The sequence below is a fragment of the Poecilia reticulata genome, linkage group LG11 (genome assembly GCF_000633615.1).
Source record: "Poecilia reticulata strain Guanapo linkage group LG11, Guppy_female_1.0+MT, whole genome shotgun sequence".
Lineage (NCBI taxonomy): Eukaryota > Metazoa > Chordata > Actinopteri > Cyprinodontiformes > Poeciliidae > Poecilia > Poecilia reticulata.
Window position 1 is genome coordinate 25,982,962 of NC_024341.1, and position 22,264 is coordinate 26,005,225.

The following is a 22,264-nucleotide window of genomic DNA, read 5'->3' on the forward strand; positions in this document are numbered from 1 at the left end:
TGTGTGTGTGTGTGTGTGTGTGTGTGTGTGTGTGTGTGTGTGTGTGTGTGTGTTTGGGAGCAGCAGTGGAGTAGGAGGATAAGTGTGAGATAACAAATCATGTTCTCTGAGGCTGTTCAGCTCCATCTGGCAAATGATGAACGCACGATGATCATCATCTCCTCAGGTTTATTCTAACGTTGCACACACAACGTTACCACAAACAAAACATCACTGCAACATCAGCGGGTGCAAAAATCATGTCAAAAATGACTATTTCTGGTAAATATTATATCCCAATAATATACTGAATTTCAATGTTCATTGCTGATACATTATTTACACTGCAAAAACACAAAATCTTACCTCGTATTTTGGTCTGGTGCACTTTGAATAAGAAAAACATAACTTAAACATTTCAGCAAATGGATATCAGAATCTTTTAATGCCGTAGTGAATTCACCTGCTTCATTTCTTAAAGTGTTATTCATCAGTGGAGCAGAGGAATCTGACCCGCAGCCAAAAGCATGTTTGTGTTTCGTTTTGTTTGAATTATCTTTGAAGGCCTGCTGAGAGCCGGGCGTGGGCCGCCTGGCGTTTCTCACGCTTTGAATGAGACGCCTGATGAGATCCACACAAAAATCTGCTCAGCATGCTGAGGTTCGCGCTCCGGCGTGCTTACTGTGCAGAACATCTGACCTTTCCCATCTCTGCTGATTTACACGGCAACAGAAGGATAAGAAGCAGAATTAGACGGGTGATTATCGAGGCCAGCAGGTCCAGTGGTGAAACACAAAATATGATTAATTACATTATTTTATAATGAAACAAGAGCCAGGCTGTTTCCTCTCCTCCTCTCCAATCTGCTTGTTGTTTCTCTGACATTCAGACGAGTTTGATGATCTAAAAAAGAACAAAAAGAGAAAAACACTTTTAACTTTAAATTGGAAATTTTAGCCTGTAAAAATTAAAGTTCGGCATATTGTGCTAAAACAAACTTGTTACAGAAATCTGTTGTCTGCAGAGCAAGTCAGGAATAAATTACCTTCATCAGACTTAAAAAGCACAGTTTCTTTTAAAAGAGCACTGAAATCTTAGTTTTTAGTCTCTTATTAAATAGAGGTTTGTGTGTATAATTTGTGTATTTATTGTCAAAATGGTCTCATGTTGTATGAATATTTTTTCTGTTTTACCAGTTCGACCCCTGGAAGTTTAGTAAACACTTTGGAGAAAACTAATGTGAATCCTGATCAATAAACAGATATAAACACATGTTCACCTTATGCTGCACAAAAATCACAAATTTGACTTTGAAAATTAACTTTCCTGCTGTTTTAAAACAATATTATCATTTTAAAATCATAAATATATACCGTATTTTCTGCATTATAAGGCGCATAGAATAGACGCTTCAGTTTGGGTTACATTTGTTCCGTATTCTATTATTACACATCCACATTTGTTAAGAATTGGTCCCCAGTACTTTATATAGTAATCTGCTCCAGACATTGTTTCACTGGTGTTGGTGTTGCGATATTGTGCCCAACTGCTTTCTGGGTAACGCAGACCAACCGACACGCTGCCGCCGCAGTCTCTGTCTCGCTTCCCCCCCTGGCTTTAAATGTACTATCAAACTTTATTAACAAACCAGCGTTCTGACAACTATCCCAGCATGCACCGCGCACTTCTTCTTCTACGGGGGAAAATGAAGTCGGCGGCTGCTTGCCGTAGCTGCTAGACCTGTTGTGGCTCAATATTGGTCCATATATAAGGCGCACCAGATTATAAGGCRGCTTTTGAGGAAATTGAAGGTTTTAAGGTGCGCGTTATAGTGCGAAAAATAGGGTATTTGATAACACTTTAGCAAAGAATATTTGAGCTTTTGATAGCTTTTATTTGGCATTTTAGCAATAAAATATGGGAATTATTAACATAGGCAATGGATTTAAATAAGCAAACTTCGATTTTTYTTCTGGTTAAAAGTCAACTTTTGTCAGTTCTTATTGTTGAAATAGGAATAAATCWGATATTTTTTTCAATGTTTATTGCACTGTGTTTATGGGATTTTGTACTTTGAATGAAAATGCAGTAAGAATATCAGTGGATTCATGTTTTTAACTGTTTGTCTTTGTTGATCAGCTGCTTCTGAACTCAGACTGTTAGCTGACACGAATCAAAGGGGGGCAACAGGTTGGGGAGGGGCGTGGCAGACGGCGCTCTGCCTCTGGAAACAAACAGGCTGTCCCYGGCGTGTTTGTCTTCCTGCCTGTTGTCCTCAGATCTGTCTTCAGAGATAACAAGCTGCTTCTCATGGTTAAGCGTGAAGCCACATCACAGAGCAAACGCCTGATAACAGCGCCACCATGGGGGCATCCCTGGTTCTGGTTCTGGTTCTGGTTCTGACGGAGAATCAGAGGGCCACAGCAGAGCTTAGGCAGCAGAAAGGAGGTTTTTTATACGATAAAAAGCTGAACATTTAAATGGAAACTAATCAGATTAAATCAGAATAAACAGGCCTGGTGAGAAAGCACTTTGAGAAACACAACAGGACCAACACTGTGCTTCAGTAAAACTAAAAGAAACGGACAAAATGTACTCTAGTAAAAGTACCACATTAACATTTTTACTCGATTAAAAGTGAAAACTTGCTTCTAAAATTGATAAAGTATTAAAAATAAAAGTAGTTGCTGAAAGTATTCCCTATAGAATCATGAAGTGTGCCTGCTGTATGTCAGAGTTGGGGAGTAACTAGTTACATTTACTTGAGTAACTTTTTTATCCATCCATTTTCTAGCACCGTTGACCCTGTGGGGTCAGGAGGTGCTGCTGCGTCTCCCGCGAACGAGAGGCGGGGTCACCTCTACAGGTCGCCAGTCTGTTGCAGTAACGTTTTGATTTTATTTTTAYTACGCTGTACTTTTTACTTTTACGTGAGTAACTTTGTTACGAAGTATTGTTGTTACTCTTACTTGAGTACATTTTCTGGATACTCCTCCCACTGCGAGTAATTCATCAGACACATACCTGGAGCTATTGTTTAAGTTTCACAAGTTTTATTTTGAAATTAATTGATTTGGAAAAATGTTTATTCTGTCTGATTTTCTTATTTTGTAATTATGTTGTCCATATGAATAATTTCCATTTTACACCAAACCTTCCACATAATTGTATGTTTGATATTCAATAACCTCTCAATTGAAATGTCACAAATCAGCAGGCATTGTCCTGTTACCTAGCAACCCCACTGCCTGTTACTTAGCAACCCCACCACCTGTTACCTAGCAATCCAAGCTGAGCTCCAGCACATTTGGTCAGCTGGATTTACCTCTGTACACTGACTGGCTGCTGTTGTTGAAACCACTTGCTGCATTCTTGTTGCGCAGGACGTTCTACTAATGCTTCTCAAAGATGTGCAGTTTTTGCACATCTGTTGCAGCGAGTGTAAATGCTGACCAGCAGACGCTCATTTAGATTTAAAGTGACAGGACGCCCTAAAACAGCTCAGAATCGGCAGACTAAAGCCTTATTATCTAAGAATGATTTTGTTTGTTTTGTGAAGCCTATCCTAACCTCTCCAAGGAAGGATAATTTGTCACCTTTAAGTACATGAAAAACGTACTTCAGTACAGTGACAAAGTTTGGGTACTTCGCTGCACCTATGCAATCCAGTGAAATTCTACATTTATCAGCAATTTTAGTGCATAAATAATCATAATTAATCATAAATTCTGGCAGAGACAGCTTTGTTTYATCCTTAAAACTGGACCAAACATGGCAACTTCTGTGTTTTAACCAGATACTGTCAGCTGCTCACCAAAGGCTGCATTAAAAAAACCTCTGGCCAGGTTGACCTTCGACCCTGAAGCCAATAAGGAATGTTTTCACTCAGCATTCTTCCTTCCTTCCTTCKGTCCTGCGGCGTGTTTGAATTCTGCCGAAGCTTATCTCGATCTCATCCGATGGCACTGATTACTCAGCAAGCTGACAAAGAGTTTTGCTAATTTTACTTGTTCTCTTATTGCACCATAAAATCAGCTGCAGGTGTTAAAGTCACTTTTGTTTTGGCTAATATTGACTCCGACTGCAAAGAGGAYTTGGACTGAATGGATGAGATCTGACATATTTATTGGAAAATAGTGTAATCTCAGCAGTTTGATGTGTTTATTTTGTCTCAGTCTGCATTAAACTGCTTTGTTCAGTAACTTTTTTTCTGCTTTTRTGATATTTTCTTGKGCATCATGAAAGATTTGAACGATGTCGATGAGTCACCTGGAATCAAAGTCTGCCAGCGCTGTGAATCACACATCTTACTCACCAAATGAGCTCCAAGTTCATGKTTAGTAACAGATGGCCACGTAAAACTCTTAACGAGTGAAGATAAGAGCAAAAAAGGCCCAAGAAACAAAGAATTTCCTGAAAGGTGCTGCCATGTTTTGGTCTTTGAAGCATTTGTGTTGTGAATAGTGCGTTTATTGGGATCAATAGTGTGGAAATTACTTTTCCTCTACATCTGGGATGGAGTACACCATGCCTCTGATGTCATGGTGTGACATCAGAGGCTCGTTTGATTTTCTATATTTAAGAAAGAAAGTACGGCAAGCCCTCAGCATCACTTTTATTTTTAAGGATCTGGCATCCTGAGGTGAGTGAAACTTCATCATTACAGGGAGCATAGTGGAGCAAGACATTATGTATCCATCTGCTCATCCGTCCGTCCATCCATCCATCCATCCGTCCAACCAACAATTCATCCATCTAGCCATCCGTTCATCCATCTGTTCATCCATCCATCCAACCAACGATCCATCCATCCATCCATCCATCCATCCATCCATCCATTCATCTGTTCATCCATCTGTTCATCCATCCTTTCATCTATCCATCTGTTCATCCATCCATTCATCCATCCATCCATCCATTTGTTCATCCGTCCATCCAACCATCGGTTCATCCATCTATCCATCCATTCTTCCGTTCATCCATCCTTTCATCTATCCATCTGTCCATCCATCCATCCATCCATCCATCCATCCATCCATCCATCCATCCATCCATCCATCCATCCTTTTATGTTAGTTAAAGTGATTGAGAATTTAGAACATTTTAGTTTGTAAACATCTAGGATTTCTACAAGAACATATTTTTGGGATGCCAAAACATTACTACTATTTTTTTATTTATTGGTCTAAAATTTTTCTGTACCTGTAGTTTAGACACATTTTTCTAGGAAAAGCTTCTAACTCTGGAAACGGATGTTTCAGACATATTGAAACGCGTCTTAACCCACTTGGTTATTCTGGTGTATTATCATAGACCTGGAAGGTTGGTTACACAATGAATTATTGATCAGTAACACGTCATATGATGCAAATCTGTTTCATGCATTCCCGTTTAATGTTGTTGAAGTTCATAATGTGGCCACTAGAGGGCGCGGACTAAAACCTTACATCAATTTGCTCTAAAACTTAATAGAAATATGACATGAAGATTGAAAAAAGTCGGTTTCTGACTACCTTTAAAAGCGGATCTTTGTAATATTTCCGGYTCTYTTGTGATATTTCTTCTTCCTGACCTGAAAACTGGATCAGCCTCTCAGCTCAGCCCGTCAGCTGCTCCAGGTCGGTTCGGCTTATCGCTGTTTTTCTGTGCGTCACGGCCATGAATCCCCCTCCTCACGCTCCCCACTCGGACGCAGACATGGTTATCACATGAATGGTCTGACGTTTACTGGGTCAGCATTACTCTGCCTGTGTTTGTGTGAGAGATATATAGAGACATATATATATATAGAGAGAGCGGCCTTCAGACGAGCGGCTGTAATCAGATTTGTGGACGTTAAGTCAATCACAGAGGCTTGGTTCGTKTTTGGTTCGCAGAGGGAAAAACCAGAAAACATCTGCACTACTGAGTGAGTGTGTTTGTCTTTTCTAAAATCAGTTGTGTTTTGGATTTTGTCTTCCGTAGCAACACAACCTTGTACACCTTTTAGGGTTCTGATAACAACTAAAACTAATTTTAATCAGTAAAAACAGTTGATTTAAGGCAGATAGTATTTGAAAAGTAATAAAGTGTAAAACTGGATTTTGTATGATTAGTATTCATGCTTGTGCGGAGTAGTTTCAAGCAGTGAGTTCCCTGCAGTCAGCGTAAATAAAGAAAAAATTCCTTACATCCCCTCTTTATTCAGTTGTTCAGGATTTTTTTTTTCGCACTCATATCATAAATCTTGTCTAAAGGTTTCCAGATATCTGGGGAAATTAATATTTTCGTAGGCGTTTTGGCCTTTCGTCCACATAAAAACTCCATTTAATATCACTTAAAACGATAACTTATGAAAACGCCTTAGTTGTGTTTGCGTGTGTACATGGGGAAACAGAGAGTTAGGGTCCCGTGAGTTACAGTCTGCAACAAAAATAGACATTGTGTTGTGTTTTATTTACATTTATATTCTAATACTTTATTTTAAAGCAGTTMAACTTGTATTAAAATGAACTTCCCGGCGCCATGTTTAATTTGTTGTAGTTTTGAAGCAATCTGATTGGCTGACAGGTTTTAGCTAGGCGCTGCACTGCCCCCTATGGGTTTGGCATGCTCACAACAACATTCAGTGGGTTTATGTGAATGAAAACTTTTCTGAATCTGATCCCATGTCTTCAAATATTTTTTAAATGATGTCGCAGAAATTTATATATATTTTTTAAGACATTACTATGTTTGTACATGGCCTTAGTCAGACGTTCCTACTTTATCATATCTGAATTACATGTAGACATTGGGGAAATATCTTTAAACTCCTCTGTGCTTCCTCTTTTACTCTGCATCTGCTCCATCTCCTCTTTGACTGGATCTGACATTTTAATTTCAGTATTTCCTTTTAATCTTGATTAGATGTTACACAGATGTCAAAAACAGGCTACAGGGCCCTGTCAAAACTAATTTAGCGGAAATATTTCCAGCWGCAAAGCATCCAGAGTGAGTTTCTTTTTAACTTTAAATTTGGAGATCCAAAGAAAGACACGTTTGACCAGAGCTGCTGCTGCAGGCCTGCGTTCCAGAATAGAAGCACTTACACAGTCTGTAATTGCAGTGAGAACATAATTAGCATGTGTGTTTTGTGTTAAAGTAATTATTACTTTTCACTTGTGAGTCTTCTTTTACAACTGTGTGTGTGTGTGTTGTGCGTGTGTGTGTGAGAGTGTGTGTGTGTGTGTGTGCGTGTGTGTGTGAGAGTGTGTGTGTGTGTTGGGGTTCTGTGTGTCTGTAATGTGTGTAACGTGTTAAGTGTTATTTATGTTCAGTTGAATTTTTGTGTATTTGGAGCTTWTTTTAGTGCGTTATGTTTGTTTTTGGGGAGTTTTTGTGAAACTTTATGAGTCTATGTATGTTTGTTATAGTTATATATGAATATATAGGAAGGGCGTGTTCTTATGTGTAGGGCTGTAAATTTTATTTTTGTTTTAAGTTGGTTTGTGCATTTTTAGAAGTGCGACTTGGTATTTYCATACGTTAGATAGTAGTTAGGTGTTTCACTAYGGAGGACTGACACTGCCAAAATGCAAGAAATATCTAAATATAATGTTTATTCATAAAACATTATGAAAATAATCTTTGACGACAAAATAAGCTGACAGCACTTGTAGCTAGCTCAACTTGAAATTTCACCATTTCTATTGGTACATTGTATGCTTCTGTAATTCTATATTCGGGTATATTCCTATAAACAACAGTTTGTTTTTATTCTCAAATTGAAGCCAAAAGGYACAGAGGAATTTAAAAAGTAAGCTTAAAATAATAATAATAAAAAAAATAAAAAATTCCAATTCCAATCTAAACTACAATGTAGTAGTACACACAAATGTATGTTTCAGTGAAACAAATTAAACTACAATGTAGTTTAGATTGGAATTATTTCAATAAAAACATAAATAAATATACTTGTAAAACTAGATTTTACTTATTAAACATGCACTCCTTGTGTCACAATGTAGTTCTGAGCCTTATTGATATGTTAGCCAAACTGCTAGGTTGTTGGCATTGTCAGTCCTTCATATTTCACAATTAAACTGTGTTCATTTAGGAGTGAGTATCAAGTTTTATTAGGCTTGTTGGTTGCTTTAATGTTTCTGAAATCAATATATATTTCTGTAGAGAAATCTTAATTTATGTCACTTTCAGTCTTCCATATTTTTTGCCTCAAGTGTATCTTTTAGAAGTTTATTTTGATATGTAGGTGCATTTTTAAGAGTGCCAATATTTTTCTGCATTTTATTACTGTTTTTGAATTATTTCCACACACAAATTTATATTTCAGTGAAACAAATTAGATTTCTGGCAGTCYAAGTCCCCCATACTTCTAAATGCCGATATTTTTCCAACACRTATGGGATATTTAAGAGTGAAAGTCAATGTTGTTTTAATGTTTTTTGGGGTTACTCTTTTATTTCTAAAATCAAATTCATACTTGATTTTTGGCAATTCCAGGTCCCCATACATCAAAATGCAGATATAACTGTGTGTTTTGTACCAGTTTACTTAATAGTGAATGTAAAATCTGCATATATTTTGATGGCGTATGTGTACATATACGAGGTATAAGGTATATTTGTAAAACTTTTTTTGTTGTTTTCTGGTAATTACAGTCCTCCATATTTCTAGGACACCTATTTCAGTGTTTTAGAAGTCTATATTTCTATTTTTTTTGTGCATTTTTTGCTTGTTGAATCTATTTACCTGTGACTGAAGCATCCAAAGTAGTTTTGAGCATTAAAACATGTTTTCTTGGTTTGTATATTTGACTCTATTAACCTGTTTACTCCAGGTTGTGTCTCTTCTTGTTTGTAGGCAGATTCAAGTCGCTGTTTTCATTGCTTGTAGTGAGCGTTGCCATGGCGACGGCAGTATCAGCTCAGTGTGAAGTGGGAGAGGAGCTTGTGGTGCTCAGCATGCTGTAGAGAGGGAGACTGGTTTTAACMCAAAGACGTGATTGGGTGGAGTCGCGGATGATGTCATGCGTTGAATCTGAGGTTTTAACATCGAATTTCTTCCATTTTGACCATCGTGTGTTCGAACGCGACCAGAGCAGACAGATCATCGGTTCAGATGCACAGGAGAGGAAAAAAAAMCCCTGAAGTGAGACCGAGGAGGAGCCGAGCGGAGAGGCAGGGAGGGAGGAGAGCTGTGTGTCAGACTGAGCATGCTCTTTGTGCTAACTTCCTGCCTTCTTTCTGCCCGACAGAGAGGAGCGTTCAGAGACGCCGGCATTCAGCAACAGGAGCGGAAGAGGATCAGTCGCTCCGGACTCGGCCGAGGAGAATCAGGAGGTCCAAACCAGAGGAGTTACAACAACCAAGCTGTGGATTTTTAGGTTTTATTCCTTTCTGTGTTTTTGTAGGAGAGTGACGAGTGGAACAGTTTTACTCCGTCTTCTGCCTCAGAGAAGAAAACTCCTTTCTTCTCTCCTTTTTTCTTTGTGAAACTTCATSCGGACAAACCTGAGACAAACTGGGACCTCAGGGGGATTTTTTTCTTTTTCCTGCTTACTTGCGTCACTCTTTTCGATTTCTGTTTGTTATCTCCCTCTGCCCTTTCCTGATAATGTTTGTTTTCTCATGAAAGCAAGGGGAGGAGGTTTCTGAAGAGTCTGAGCCAAGATCTTGAAAAACTGTTTCAGTTGGTTTTACGAGGAAACAAACCKCAGCTTGKGTCCCCTCGTTGGAATTTYAAGGAGGAATAAAAAGGAAAATGGGCTCAGAAAAGGGCTCCGAGTCGCCTCACTCATCAGTCAGCGGCGTTCCCAACCCCAAGTGCCGAGCAGCTGGGAAACGCCAGGGCCGTATCTCCTTCCACAGCCTCTTCCAGAGCAAGCGGGGCTCCCGGAGCGGACGGGCCCCCAAAGGAGGGGCGGCCGCTCCGTTAGCTCATCATCACCACGCACAGCAGCAGCTGCTGCCTGCCGCCTTGAGTTCAACGCCCACCGCAGCCTCCGCCACCGCCGCAGCCGCCGCAAATGGCAAGGACGCAGCCTGCAGCACCCCCTTGAAGCCACTCTCCTCCAGCCAGCCGTCCCTGGCCGGCGCCGGAGAACCCACCCTCCTGGAGTGCCCGCTGTGCCTGGTGCGTCAGCCCGCCGAGCAGCTGCCCGAGCTGCTGGGCTGCAGCCACCGCTCCTGCCTCTGCTGCCTGCGCCAGTACCTGCGCATCGAGATCACGGAGAGCCGGGTGCAGCTCAGCTGCCCCGAGTGCGCCGAGAGGCTGGCCCCGCGGCAGGTGGCCGACATCCTGGACGACGCCGCCCTGCTGGAGAAGTACGAGGAGTTCCTGCTGCGGCGCTGCCTCGCCTCCGACCCGGACTGCAGATGGTGCCCTGCGCCTGACTGCGGGTGAGTAAGGGTTCACGGTGCCGTCTGTAACCTGGGAATCACGTGTTTGATGAATCACATGTTTGATTTGTAAAACACCAGAGATGTTCTGACCCACAAGCAAACCAGAACCGAAGAGATTCTGACGTTTAGAAAGTAGAGAAAACTAGAAATTAGAAAGAAGGTAATTTTTCAGTGCCGCCCCCAAGAGGGGGGCAACAGGGGTCCATGGGCCCCTCTTGAAAAATGCTTGATGCGCCCCTGGCCCCCAAAGAAACATGTTCCTGTCAGAGAAAGACATACAGAGTCATGATCTTCAATATAGACATAAATCTAAAACCCAATAAGTAAAGGGATAAAGTTATCATTTATTGTTTTTGTTTGTTGTAGCCGTACCTGGTCCTGTCGCAATAAGCTATAAATCAATTAATCGCATCATAAACTAAAACAAGCTCAATAATCTCCATTTGCATGATTTGTCGTTTTTCTTTTCCTTCCATTGACTCATTGTTCATTTTAAATGTTGTTTCTGTTGATTTGTTTATTTATTGCAGATATTTAAAATATCTTCCTGTCTCATTAGAATTCAAAGTTTATTGATCTTTGAGATTGTGTTCTTGCCGTTACCGTTTAATTTCTTTAAAATGGTCTCGAAACAACAATATTATCGTTTATCGCAATAACATCTGGGATAATTTATCGTCTATCAATATTTGCTATTGTGACAGGCCTTATATTTCCACTTAATTTAATTTACTCTTTGAAAAACCTTAAACAACATTTCATTTCCTTTTGGGATTTCTAAAGTATTTTTGAATTTGGAACCCTATAACATTTTTCTGGGGGTGTAACTGTCATTTTGATTTAAAACTGATAAGTTGAAGAAATTTAAAACTCAAAAACATCATAACAGTCAGAAAATAAATACTAGAGCAGCAACTAAGGAAATAAAAGCTTAAATTAGATTAGATGATTTTTAGCCAGTGTCCATCTGAGAGGAGAACTTCCTGTTCTCTCTGTGATGTAATTCGATTTACTGTAAATCTGACGTCAATCCAGCGAAGCTTTGACTTTCACCTCTCATTTCTTTAAGGGGAATTTGTGCAATGAGTGAAAACAAGGAAGTTATTGTTAAGAGCATAAATTAAACTACAGCGTGCGGCGTCCGGATGCAGCGAACCCTGAAGTGTTTATTTCTCACAGACGGCTTGAGGAGATTCTGGGACCCGGACAGATGAAAAAAACGAAAGGCGTGAAAGTGAGAATCTGAGAGGCAGAAAGTGGGTTAGAGAGCCGCGAGCTGCTTCTGTGGTCGGAGCGAGTCGGAGCCTGAGCCGCTCACTTTCTGGAACAAATGAGAGGCGTTTGTTTGATCATGAAAAGCAGGAGTGATTCATTGTCTTTGAGTTTCAGGCTGTGATATTCTTCTTCTGCTTTGGTTTTGGGTAGAAAGTACAGGTAGAGTCACAGGGGAAAGCCACAGAATCTGTGGTAGCTGGAAAAAAAATCTCTTTTCCTGTCATGTCTCGGCTTTCTGTGACTTTTTCAGAAAGATTTGGGTGACGATGAAGCTTTTTGTTTTCGGAGAAAGTGAAAAAATCTTGACTGAAATATTTTATTCCAGCGCAGCTTTGGTGTGAGAACCAAAAAAAAAAACAAACCTTCTGGTGTCTGCTGGTTCACTTCCAGCATTCAGTCAGTTCAGTTATAAGGAACTCATTCATTCCTGCTGATTTGTTTCCTATCTGATGGTTTTCCATCGTCCCATATTTGGCTTTTTCCCTTAAAGGTTCAACCTGGGGGAAACAACGCCATCTGGTGGCAGACATTTAAAAACAAGGCTTTCCACACGCACTCCTTCTATTTGGGATTTTTTATACGTATTCCTAAATAACTTTATTTTTATAGTTTATAACACTTTTAAGGAATAAAAAGTGCTTATTTGACGTTATTCAGGTCCTAGCTAGGACCACCATCGATTTCAGTTTTGTAAGTGTATATAAAAACCTAGGAAAACAATAAGTGCGTGCAAACCAAAGTTTGTTTTGCTCTTTAACATTTGTACTTCTGAAATAATGTCTCTGTACTTGTGCACATTTAAATGAGGCGGTATGCATTTAGGGGAAATACCACCCGCTCATGTAAATTAATGTAAAAAAATGACAAGTTTATATTTACTAAGTGAAAATAATAAAAACAATTTATTTGGTAAGTTTTTGTTTACGAGTAAATCAGTTTAAGTAATAAGTTATTTATATTTAATTCATTTTACCATTTCTGGTAGACGACATGGCACTCAAACATCTCGTGAATTGTTGCCGTTTTTTCATTTAAATGAGAACATAATTTGGTTTTAATGTTACTTGTTATAACAAGTTTTATTTATAGTCATAATGATAAACTGCTCCTGTGATTATTTCCTGGCTGTGGCAGTTAAATGTTTGCGTAATTTTGCAGTGTTGCAATGGTATTTTCTGATTGGTTAATCAGAAAAGTCCCATTGGGAAACCCCATTCAGCGTGAGACCCGATGAGGAAATGCAAGTTTCTAACTTTAAGTTGGAAGACGTCAGATGGTGTTGAGGAAAATTTTGTAAGTTTCCCAAAGTTTTTCTAATTCGGTAGAATTTTTAAAGCTACACTTAACAATAGAAACATCATTGAAAGTTAAAATAAGTCACATAAAGTCAAACTTTAATAACTTTATGATGATATATACTTTATTTTTCCATTGTTTTGTTATGATGTCAGATACTGTGAATTTTTCACCCTATAAAAAATTCAGAAATATTTTGAATTTAAGCCACAGTTTAAACTCCACCTATAAAATGTATGATTGAAAATGGAGGTTATTTTCTCTGCTTCCACCCAGAGTCTCTCTCTGCTGTCAGATTTCCAGTTTTCTGGTAAATCAGCCCAGAGTGCAGACGGTTCTCTCGCTATGCCGCTAACTCGCTCTGCCGCTAACTCGCTCTGCCGCTAACTCGCTATGCCGCTAACTCGCTCTCATTTTGCTAGCTTCCTTTTAAAAACTGGAAGTGAAGCGTCTCTTTAAGCTGCCGTTTCTTCACGTAAAACCAGGAGAGGGGTTTTCCTTTTATTAATCATCACTAAATGTTTTCTAATTCTTGTCAGGTTTTGTTTGAGTCAAAGCTACATCTCCCACTTTTTCTTAAAAGCCAGGGTCACCATAGCAACCAGCGGATTTTGAGACATTGACGTAGTTTTAAAATCTCTTTTGCAAATTTCCAGTTTTAAATATATWAAAAAAAAACTGGAGGTAATTAACAGTTTTTCCTGTTTCTTCTTTGGCTGTTGCTTTGTAATAATCTGCCTAGTTTTTCTGCACTTATCGCCCCCTAAAGACAGGAAGCAGTAATGACAACAAAAGCAGAGACATTACTTTTGATGTAACCGATATATAAATTATCATATTGCACAAAAAAATACTTATTTTTGCTTTATGTATATTCTCTGACATCCCACTCATTTGTGGCGCTATGACTCGACGTGATTGTGACTCATTGTGGTTTTTCAGGTGATTTTATGCATTCTGAATGCCAGTCATATCGTTTTTTATGTGCTTGATAGCAGGTCTGGTTTCATATTGAAATATCTTCAGCCCACTCCCCAACTGTCCCCTCTGTGTCTGATGAAAGTTCCTCCCACGGTCAGTCCCATCCAGTCACTCGGCCTCTCTCTGTTTTCTGGGCCTCCTTGTTTGTTCAGCGTGAGTCATCCAAGAGTGCAGATGAAAATAAACCTCAACAAGCTTTGTTTCTTTAAAAAAAAACAACTGTGTAAACATTATCGTCTTGACGTTTTCTCGGTGGGAAGATGTGCTAATTTAATCCCTGTTTGGGAACATTCGAGCAGAAACGGTTTGCGATTACAGACGAACCAGATTAGAGATAAGTTGTTGCGTCTTCCCGTTGGAAGCAAAATGAAGCTGGAGAAGACGGAGCTGCTGACCTGAATATGAGAGCGGACGGTCCGCTGCCTGACGCCAGCAGTGACTCGGCCTCGCTCTAATTCAGACAGGTTGACAAAGTCCAAATTGTTATTCAGCACAAACATCCGGAGCTGCAGAGCCGAGGGAACGGCTGACGGTTTTCACCGGAGAGGAGGAGCGGCCTCCAACTTCTCCTGCCCTGAAATGTAAAGACCCAACGCTGAAAGATGGATTAGTTTTAAATCAAACTGATAAAAACGATATTAGTTATTTTGTAGCAGTTGCACCTGGTCGTAACATTTCTTTTCTTTAAAAAATATGAAATCAATCTGTAGAAATGAGGCTTAGTCAAAAAGTTAAGAATAAAATAAATGCGTCAGATTCTTACATGCACTGTAAAAAAAGAAGCATAGCATCTTTTTATTTCTGCTTTACATTAAGTCAGATTAAAACTTTCCCTTCATGCAGCAGGAAAATGATCCAAAGCATCCGAGCAGGTTCACCTTGAATGATTACAAAACAAACAAAAAGGTTCTGGAGTATTCTAGTCAAAGAAACAGACAAACAGAAGTAATAATCGCTTATTAATGGTTTAGTATGTGAATCTGTAAACGTGTTATCTTGGTTTCTGCTCCTCTCTGTCCTCATGAACTGGTTTAAACCCAGTTCTGCTCCAGTAATCCCAGTCTGTGAAGCTAAAACCCGCCTCCAGGGGGAGCATGTTGGACGACAGACACACTCTGGTTAACCTTTGACCCCGTGTTCGCGTCCTGGACCAGTCAGAATCCGTGACGGTCGGATCCGAGCATCCAGTCAGAACAAAGCCTGGTCTCTCTCGGCTCCGGCTGTCAGTTGCTATGGCAACTGTCAATGCCATGCAGAGGGAGCGTTGCCGGGGCAACGGGGCTTAATTACACCGATCGATACGTACATGTCGGACCGGCATGAGGAGGTGTGTGTGTGTGTGTGTGTGTGTGTGTGTGTGTGTGTGTGTGTGTGTGTGTGTGTGTGTGTGTGTGTGTGTGTGTGTGTGTGTGTGTGNGTGTGTGTGTGTGTGTGTGTGTGTGTGTGTGTGTGTGTGTGTGTGTGTGTGTGTGTGTGTGTGTGTGTGTGTGTGTGTGTGTGATGCATGCACACAGGAGAGTCTGTGGATGTTTCCTCTCAAACCCGCGACGAGTCGACGCACAATCTGAGACATTTGGAGAATTTGAACAAAAATTAGCAAATAAAGATGAACCTTAATACAGAGTATTAATGCCAGACTAAGAAAAAGAAACTAAACAATGAAAATAAAGTTCTAATTCTGCAACAAGAGAAAAATTCACAGGAGAATTATGTCAATATTGTGAGAACAAAGTTCTACGTCTGTAAGTCAAAATGAGTCGAGTCACAATATTAGGACAATAAAGTTGTAATATGAGAAGAAAGGAGCAAAGATACAAGAATCAAGTCGTTCAACAAGAAGTCATATTAAAAAAATACTCATAATAATGAGAAAAGAGCTACACGAAAATATAACCATATGACTGAAAGTATGAAGTCATAATAAGTTGATAAAAATCATAAGAGTCATAATATTAGGAGAAAAAGTCGCACAACACAAAGTTGAAAAAAGTCGTAACAATAGGAGAAAAACTTGTACTATATTACCAGAATGTGAAGCATTTATTTTAGGGTGAGGTCTGCAGCCTCTTTCTCAGTTTCCATCCATCCATCCATTTTCTGCCGCTTATCCGGGGTCGGGTCGCGGGGCCAGCAGCTTCAGAAGGGAGGCCCAGAHTTCCCTCTYCCCAGCCACTTCTTCCAGCTCCTCCAGGAACCCCAAGGCGTTCCCAGTCCAGCCGAGAGACAAAGTCCCTCCAGATTTATTTGATTTCCAGCTGAATGTAGAGAATCTGTGTCCCATTAAAGCTGCAGCTCTTCTTTTTATCTGCCGTTAGAAATAAAAAAGTCACGTCTTTGATAAATCCCTCTTTAGAAGATCTGAAGTGTTGATGCAGCAGGGAAAACATGTTAATCTGGGTTTTTATTAGCTCCACTTTAATCGAAAGTGGGTGAAGTCACTGGAGCAGTGAGAACGGATGACGCCTTCCAGGAATGTTGCTTCTTGTCTCATCTTGTCTGGAAAAGGAAAACTTTCTAAAAAAATAAGATTCGAAAGCCTGAGGAAGGTCCTGTCAGAACAGATACATCCGGTCTGTGTTATGAATCATTTTTCTCTAAAAACTACCAAATTCAGACCAATTGGCTCACAGTGAGGTTGGCTGTGGTGAGCCGTAACGTGATATGCACCATATCTTTAGACTCTTTGTAACCCATATAAAAACAGTTTATTTTCATTTCTTCAGTCAAATCTGTTGAAGATTTACGCTCCAGTCACTGTTGGCTGAAAACATGACATGACATGAAGTTGAAGATCAGATTATCTGGTTTGTTCTGCTTTTCCTTAAAGACTCGACAAAACATCTGCTGCTCAGCTGAAAATCCTTTTTAAAGGGGAAGTATCATGTATGTTCAAGCCATAAAGTTACCATTTTATAGCACAATAAAGTTACCTTCATCTGTTAAAGAAATGCTGCATAAATTAAATACTCCTTAAAAGAAATTTGACTTTGTAATTTAACGCCCTGAAATTGGGCCTCTGTCTCTTTAAGAAGCTCCTGCTCTTTCTGAAACTCCATCTTAGGAAGAGTTTCACTGAGCAGTCGCTCYCATAACGAGCTCAGCAGTTCCACCAGATTTTTGCTAATTGCTSCTGGCTAGTCTGAAGGAGCTGAGTGGGGGAGGAGCTGCGCCTCGAAGGCGGAGCTAGGTCCAACYAGGCATTTTGCACAGCTGAATGWCTCAAGCATGCATGAAAGAATCAAGGCAACACTCCAGGTGYGTTTTKGATGAGAGAATGAAAAAGTCGATTTCACAAAATACTKCCCCTTTAAGGCCGGACTTTTTCTCAATGAAGCAAACATTCAGCTGTCAGAGACACGGATGAAAGTCGCTCTCTGCTCGGAACCAAACGGTCCGCTTTTACCTCCCATTATCTTTACACTTTTCTCTCCCCTCATGGTGAAGCAGATAAAGTTAATTTGGACTCATCAGGAGGAAGGATATCTGCTCAGTCCCGGTGCTGAGGTTCGGCCTGTCGGAGTTTGAGGAGGCGTTAAAGTGGAACGCTGAGCTGCCACATTAGAGGAGCAACACAATAAAACTGTTTGTCATGTTATCATTTCTTTTCCGTTTAATAGCCCTAAAAACACAAATAGCTTCCAGAAAAAATGGCAGCATGTTTGTTTTGTTCCTCTTCCACTCCCACGACGGGTTTTCAGCCACTTAGCTTCCTGACAGCCTTTTGTAATCCTCTCTTTTGTGATTGCTTGTGTGATTGACACACTCTTAAATCCCAGTCTCCTGCTAATCTCCGTCTTTGTTGCCGGGCACCAAATGTTCGGCATTCCAAGTTCTCGGATAATGAAACATTTTGCTGTTTTTAATGTTAAGCTTAAACACTTAAGTTTCATATTTATCCCACGGATGATTTCTGAAATATCGAAACTGGTTCTGGAACTGGTTTCTATCTTTACACTGATAAAACCAGAGGTTGTTAATCTAAGATTGTTTCTTTCTCCCCAATGGAGCTACTTCCTTTTGTTATTACTGAACCTTTCCTGGATTTGCCACTAGGTGGCACTTGATCCTCCACAATGCTTCTTTAACAGCTAGTTTGTTACCTATTCGCAGACTTTTACTTAGAGAATATTTTTTATATATTGGAAAGAAAATACTGAATGTTAATTGAACTGCTAACATTGGCTAACGTTTTCAAACCAGTCAATCTTCCCTGGTTCTGATTGGCTGAAACCCAAAGAGAGAAGAAGACTGTGGATGTTAGCTTCTGTTCTGGTGCTAAGACGGTTTCCACTGTTCGCATTAATGCATCTTACGGCATATTTTATGTTTGATCTGTTAAAACACGCAGTTATAAACATTTTTAGAGACGTTTTTATGGAAATGTAGATTTTAGCTGTTAGTGGATTCACTTAATTTACAGTAATAGAATAATGTTTGTTTTCAATGCAGCTTTGTTAAATTTTGAATTTAAAAAAGCAATTGTGAAATTTTGTACAATATTAATCCTAAAACAGCTTTTAGGTAACAAAGTTATTGATATAATAGATGTTAAGCATGTCTTCATCGTCACGCTGCTTTCTGTTTGTGAAGCTTTTAAACAAGTTGAGAAAACATGGAAATCCATCATTTCTTCTCTTAAACGGCTGCTGAGGGTTTTTGTACCCATTTGCGCCACTGATTGCCTCCCACGCTGCGTCTCCGACATGGAGACGTTCATTCCCTGGAGACTGGTGTGAAACAGCTTACATGACAGCTTGCCTCATTATTTATTCCCAGTTCCCTCTAAAGACCTGCAGACTGAGGTTCTACCAACCAAGGTGCAAAACGGGTGCGAGGATCCTCCTCACTGTCACTTCTGCAGATGAAAACCGGCTCTAAGGAGCTCATGATGTGCCAGCGACCCGCTTGGTTTGCTCTGTGATGCTGCAACGCTTGACTGTTTGCCCGCCGGTGCCTCATAGATTAGAAAATGTTAGTTTCTGACTCATTTATTTGTGCCTCCTCCATGTTTTGCTGTCAGGTTTGCGGTCATCGCCTCAGGCTGCGCCAGCTGTCCCAGGCTGGTGTGTCGGAGAGAGGGATGCGGCGCAGAGTTCTGCTACCACTGCAAACAGGCGTGGCACCCGAACCAGACCTGCGACTCGGCCCGGCAGCAGCGGGCCCAATCCCTGCACACCCACAGCGGACACTCGCCCAGCTACACCCAGGAACAGGGGCCAGGTGAGTCCCCAAAAGCCCAAACTCTCTCCTCTCAGCCTCACAGGTCCAGTGACGGACCTGGTCACTGGTCCGTCACTGGGACCAGTGCGTCCACTTAGACTTTCTTTTAGTGTTGTAGTTTGGCCTCCATCCATATGAGGGCGCCGCTGGTGGAGTCGGTTGATACAAAAACAAAGATGGCAGAGCTATACTAGAAGGAGAAGGAGTAACAGTGAAAACAGAGTATGTAACAGCGCCGAGGGCAGGGGTGTCCAAAGTGGGTCCTGGAGGCATCCTGCATGTTTTATTCTCTCCCTAGTGGTTTAACAACCTCAGCAAGTCACTTTTCTGCTTCGGCCTCTAATGAGCATCATTTGATGCAGGTGTGTAAAACCAGGGAGAGAATAAAACATGCAGGATGCCGGGCCTCCAGGATCCACTTTGACACCCCTGGCTTAGGACCTTTGTAAATAATAATAATAATAATAATAATAATAATAAAATGAGTTAACTTCGAAATTATCTCAGAATCTCAGAAAAATAAAAATTTTCCTAAACAATTTCTGAGATTAATCTTAAAATTTCTTTGTATTTTCTATCAAATTTATGACATTAAACTCACATTTTTTTTGTCTTTTTGGTGTAGATTTGCTCCATCTTTTTTATCTACAGTGGCCATAAAAAAAATACTCACTGTGGTTTTGTTTTGACATATAAACACCCAGCAAGCTCCTTACTGCTGTAAGAACACAGGAAATTAAGTGTTTTTAGTATTTTACTTTTCTCATTCTTTATTTTTCTCTTCAGCAGTCTATGAGGTTCTTGTTTTGTTACAAAATGTTTAAGTTTAATAATGTGAGACAAGCACGGTTTTTGGTTTTAATAGATTACAGAAACTCGATAAACTAAACTCCGTCTGCTTCTGATGCAGCCGATTACGCAGACTGCAGAGTCTCCAGCAGCATTTCCTGTTTGAAACCATCATTTTCACACCTTTCTGAGACTCTGACTTTGTCAACTTTATCACACGTCCATCTGCTCAGTCTGTCGGCTTCAAAGCCGTGCGATGCGTCTGCTGCAGAAGCTGCGCTGCGTTCCCACCGCTGGAGGAAGTGTGAAGCGGTTAAATCAGTCATCTGTTTCTATTCATAGCTCTGCAGCGTCCTGCATCCTGTCAAACCTTAAATGTCATCAAAGCTGCAGGTCAGACGCAGGATCATGTTTGGAGCTGCTGCACAGCAGATGCATTCAGCACTGCAGCTTTAGTTTGTTTCAGCTACAGGTGTGGAAGCTTGATGTGTTTCTCACATTCAGCTTCAGTTTTGGGGGGTTTTTCTTTTGTTGCTTGAAGGTTTCAGAAGATCAAACTAATTTTAACAACCTTAGGAAATGGAAAAGGCAGCTTTCAGATAATCATTTTATTAGTTGACTTATAAAAAATCTTTCAAACCCAAGCTGATCTTGTGTGGAAGCAGAGATTAAACTGAGTTCTGGTTCAGTTTTGGTGATTAACCTGTGAAATCATAAAATGTCGGCAGCATGAAGTTTAAAGATTAATATTCATCAGTCAGGAGAGGGTTAAAAGTCATTTCTGAGTGTTTGGGCCTCCAGAAAAACATTTCTACACTGTTTTCCAGAGAAGATTCCCTGGAAAACATCCACTGTACTGATGAAGCCAAGCTCATTCCTAGTCAGACACGGTGGTGGCAGTATGATGGTCCGGGCTGCTTTGGAATAACTTGCTCTCTCCTGTAGGAACAACCAGGGATCATTCTCTTTCAGAGTGGCTAAAAACAAAAGGTTTTTGATTGGCCTAGTCAAAGTCTGGACCTTAAACAGAACTTTTATGATAGAAAATTCAGATTTTAAAGGTTCTGCGAGGACAAATATCCTCCCCAGTGACGAAAAAGATTCATAATTATCAATTAATAAGTTAAACGTGTTTGAACTGAAACATTCAGGGGGGGAAAAAATCAGAAATAGAAGAAAACTGCAACAACTGCACTGTAAAAACACAAAATCATACCAAGTAATTTTATTAAGATTTAGACAAATATTTTAGTACAGCTGTAAGTTAGGCTAAGCTAACTTAATTAGCTTAGCCTTAGTTAGGCTAAGCTAACTTACAGGTAACATTTTAATAAGATGCAGGAGCTTGTTTAGAGTCAATATTTGTACTCCACTGAATATTCACTTAAATCATGGGAAAATATTAAAAGTTAAATAATCTACTAGTAGAACTAATACTTTTAAAATCAATATTAATTAACTATTTACTTAAAACAAGCTCCTGTTTCTGCTAAAAACATGCGTGTAAATTAGTTTTGTTCTATTTCAAGTGCACTAAGATATTTTCAGTAGGAACTAAAACACTTGGTCAGATTTTGTGTTTTTGCAGTGCATATTTTCTCCTTAAAGACACAAAACTGAAAAGTCACATTTATTTGAACTTCCTGTTTTGGCGACATCAACGACATCTGCTGGTAATTAACATGAAAGTCGTTGCCGGACCAGACGTCATGAAGCATCACTTCTCTGTTTCTGACGGAAACGGAAAAAACCAGCAGAAATAAACAGAAAAATGTGGAAATGTGTTTTCGTTGTGATGCAATCAGAAACACACCGCAGGTAAAACACAGCAGGATGAATCTATATCTACATGAAGTCATTTAATCCTGTTTTGATTAAAGATCCGTCCAGTAAATCCCTCCAGCTGCCAGTTTTTATCTCCTAATCTTCAGTCCTGCGCCAAGTTTTCAGAAAGAAAAACCCCTGATGCTGTTTTTATTGAGCCATTTTTCAGCCACTTGAATCAACAAACTTGTCTTATTTCCGATGTTCAAGCCTCCAAATATCCTCTGGTGTAATTATCACCCCGATGGAGAGTTTCTCAGCTTGCAGGTCCTTCCTGCAGCGGCTTAAGAGTTTTATTTGTTTCTCAACAACCGGTCGTTTCCTGGCAGCAGATTTTAAAAAAACATGATTAGTTTCTATAACTGAAACCCAGCTTCAGTTTTGGTTTCTTTAAAAGACGTTCAGAAAGGTTTCATGAAGTACAGAGTTATTTATAAAAAGGGAACTATAAAAAAAAAGTCCTTTCAGATGACTTAGTGGAAGAAAAAACTCCTGTCTCTTCAAGCTTTCCTGAAAAC

General features: G+C 40.0%; 1 protein-coding gene across 1 annotated transcript in view; it reads left to right on the top strand.

The window, feature by feature from the left end:
* Positions 1 to 22,264, top strand: part of rnf19b (ring finger protein 19B) — a 42,639-nt gene that overhangs the window by 10,639 nt on the left and 9,736 nt on the right. Inside the window, exons 2-3 of the mRNA XM_017307379.1 lie at positions 9,215 to 10,358; positions 18,934 to 19,217. Coding sequence (XP_017162868.1) covers positions 9,721 to 10,358; positions 18,934 to 19,217 — 922 coding nt within the window. The 5' untranslated portion in view covers positions 9,215 to 9,720. The remainder of the gene's footprint in view (positions 1 to 9,214; positions 10,359 to 18,933; positions 19,218 to 22,264) is intronic.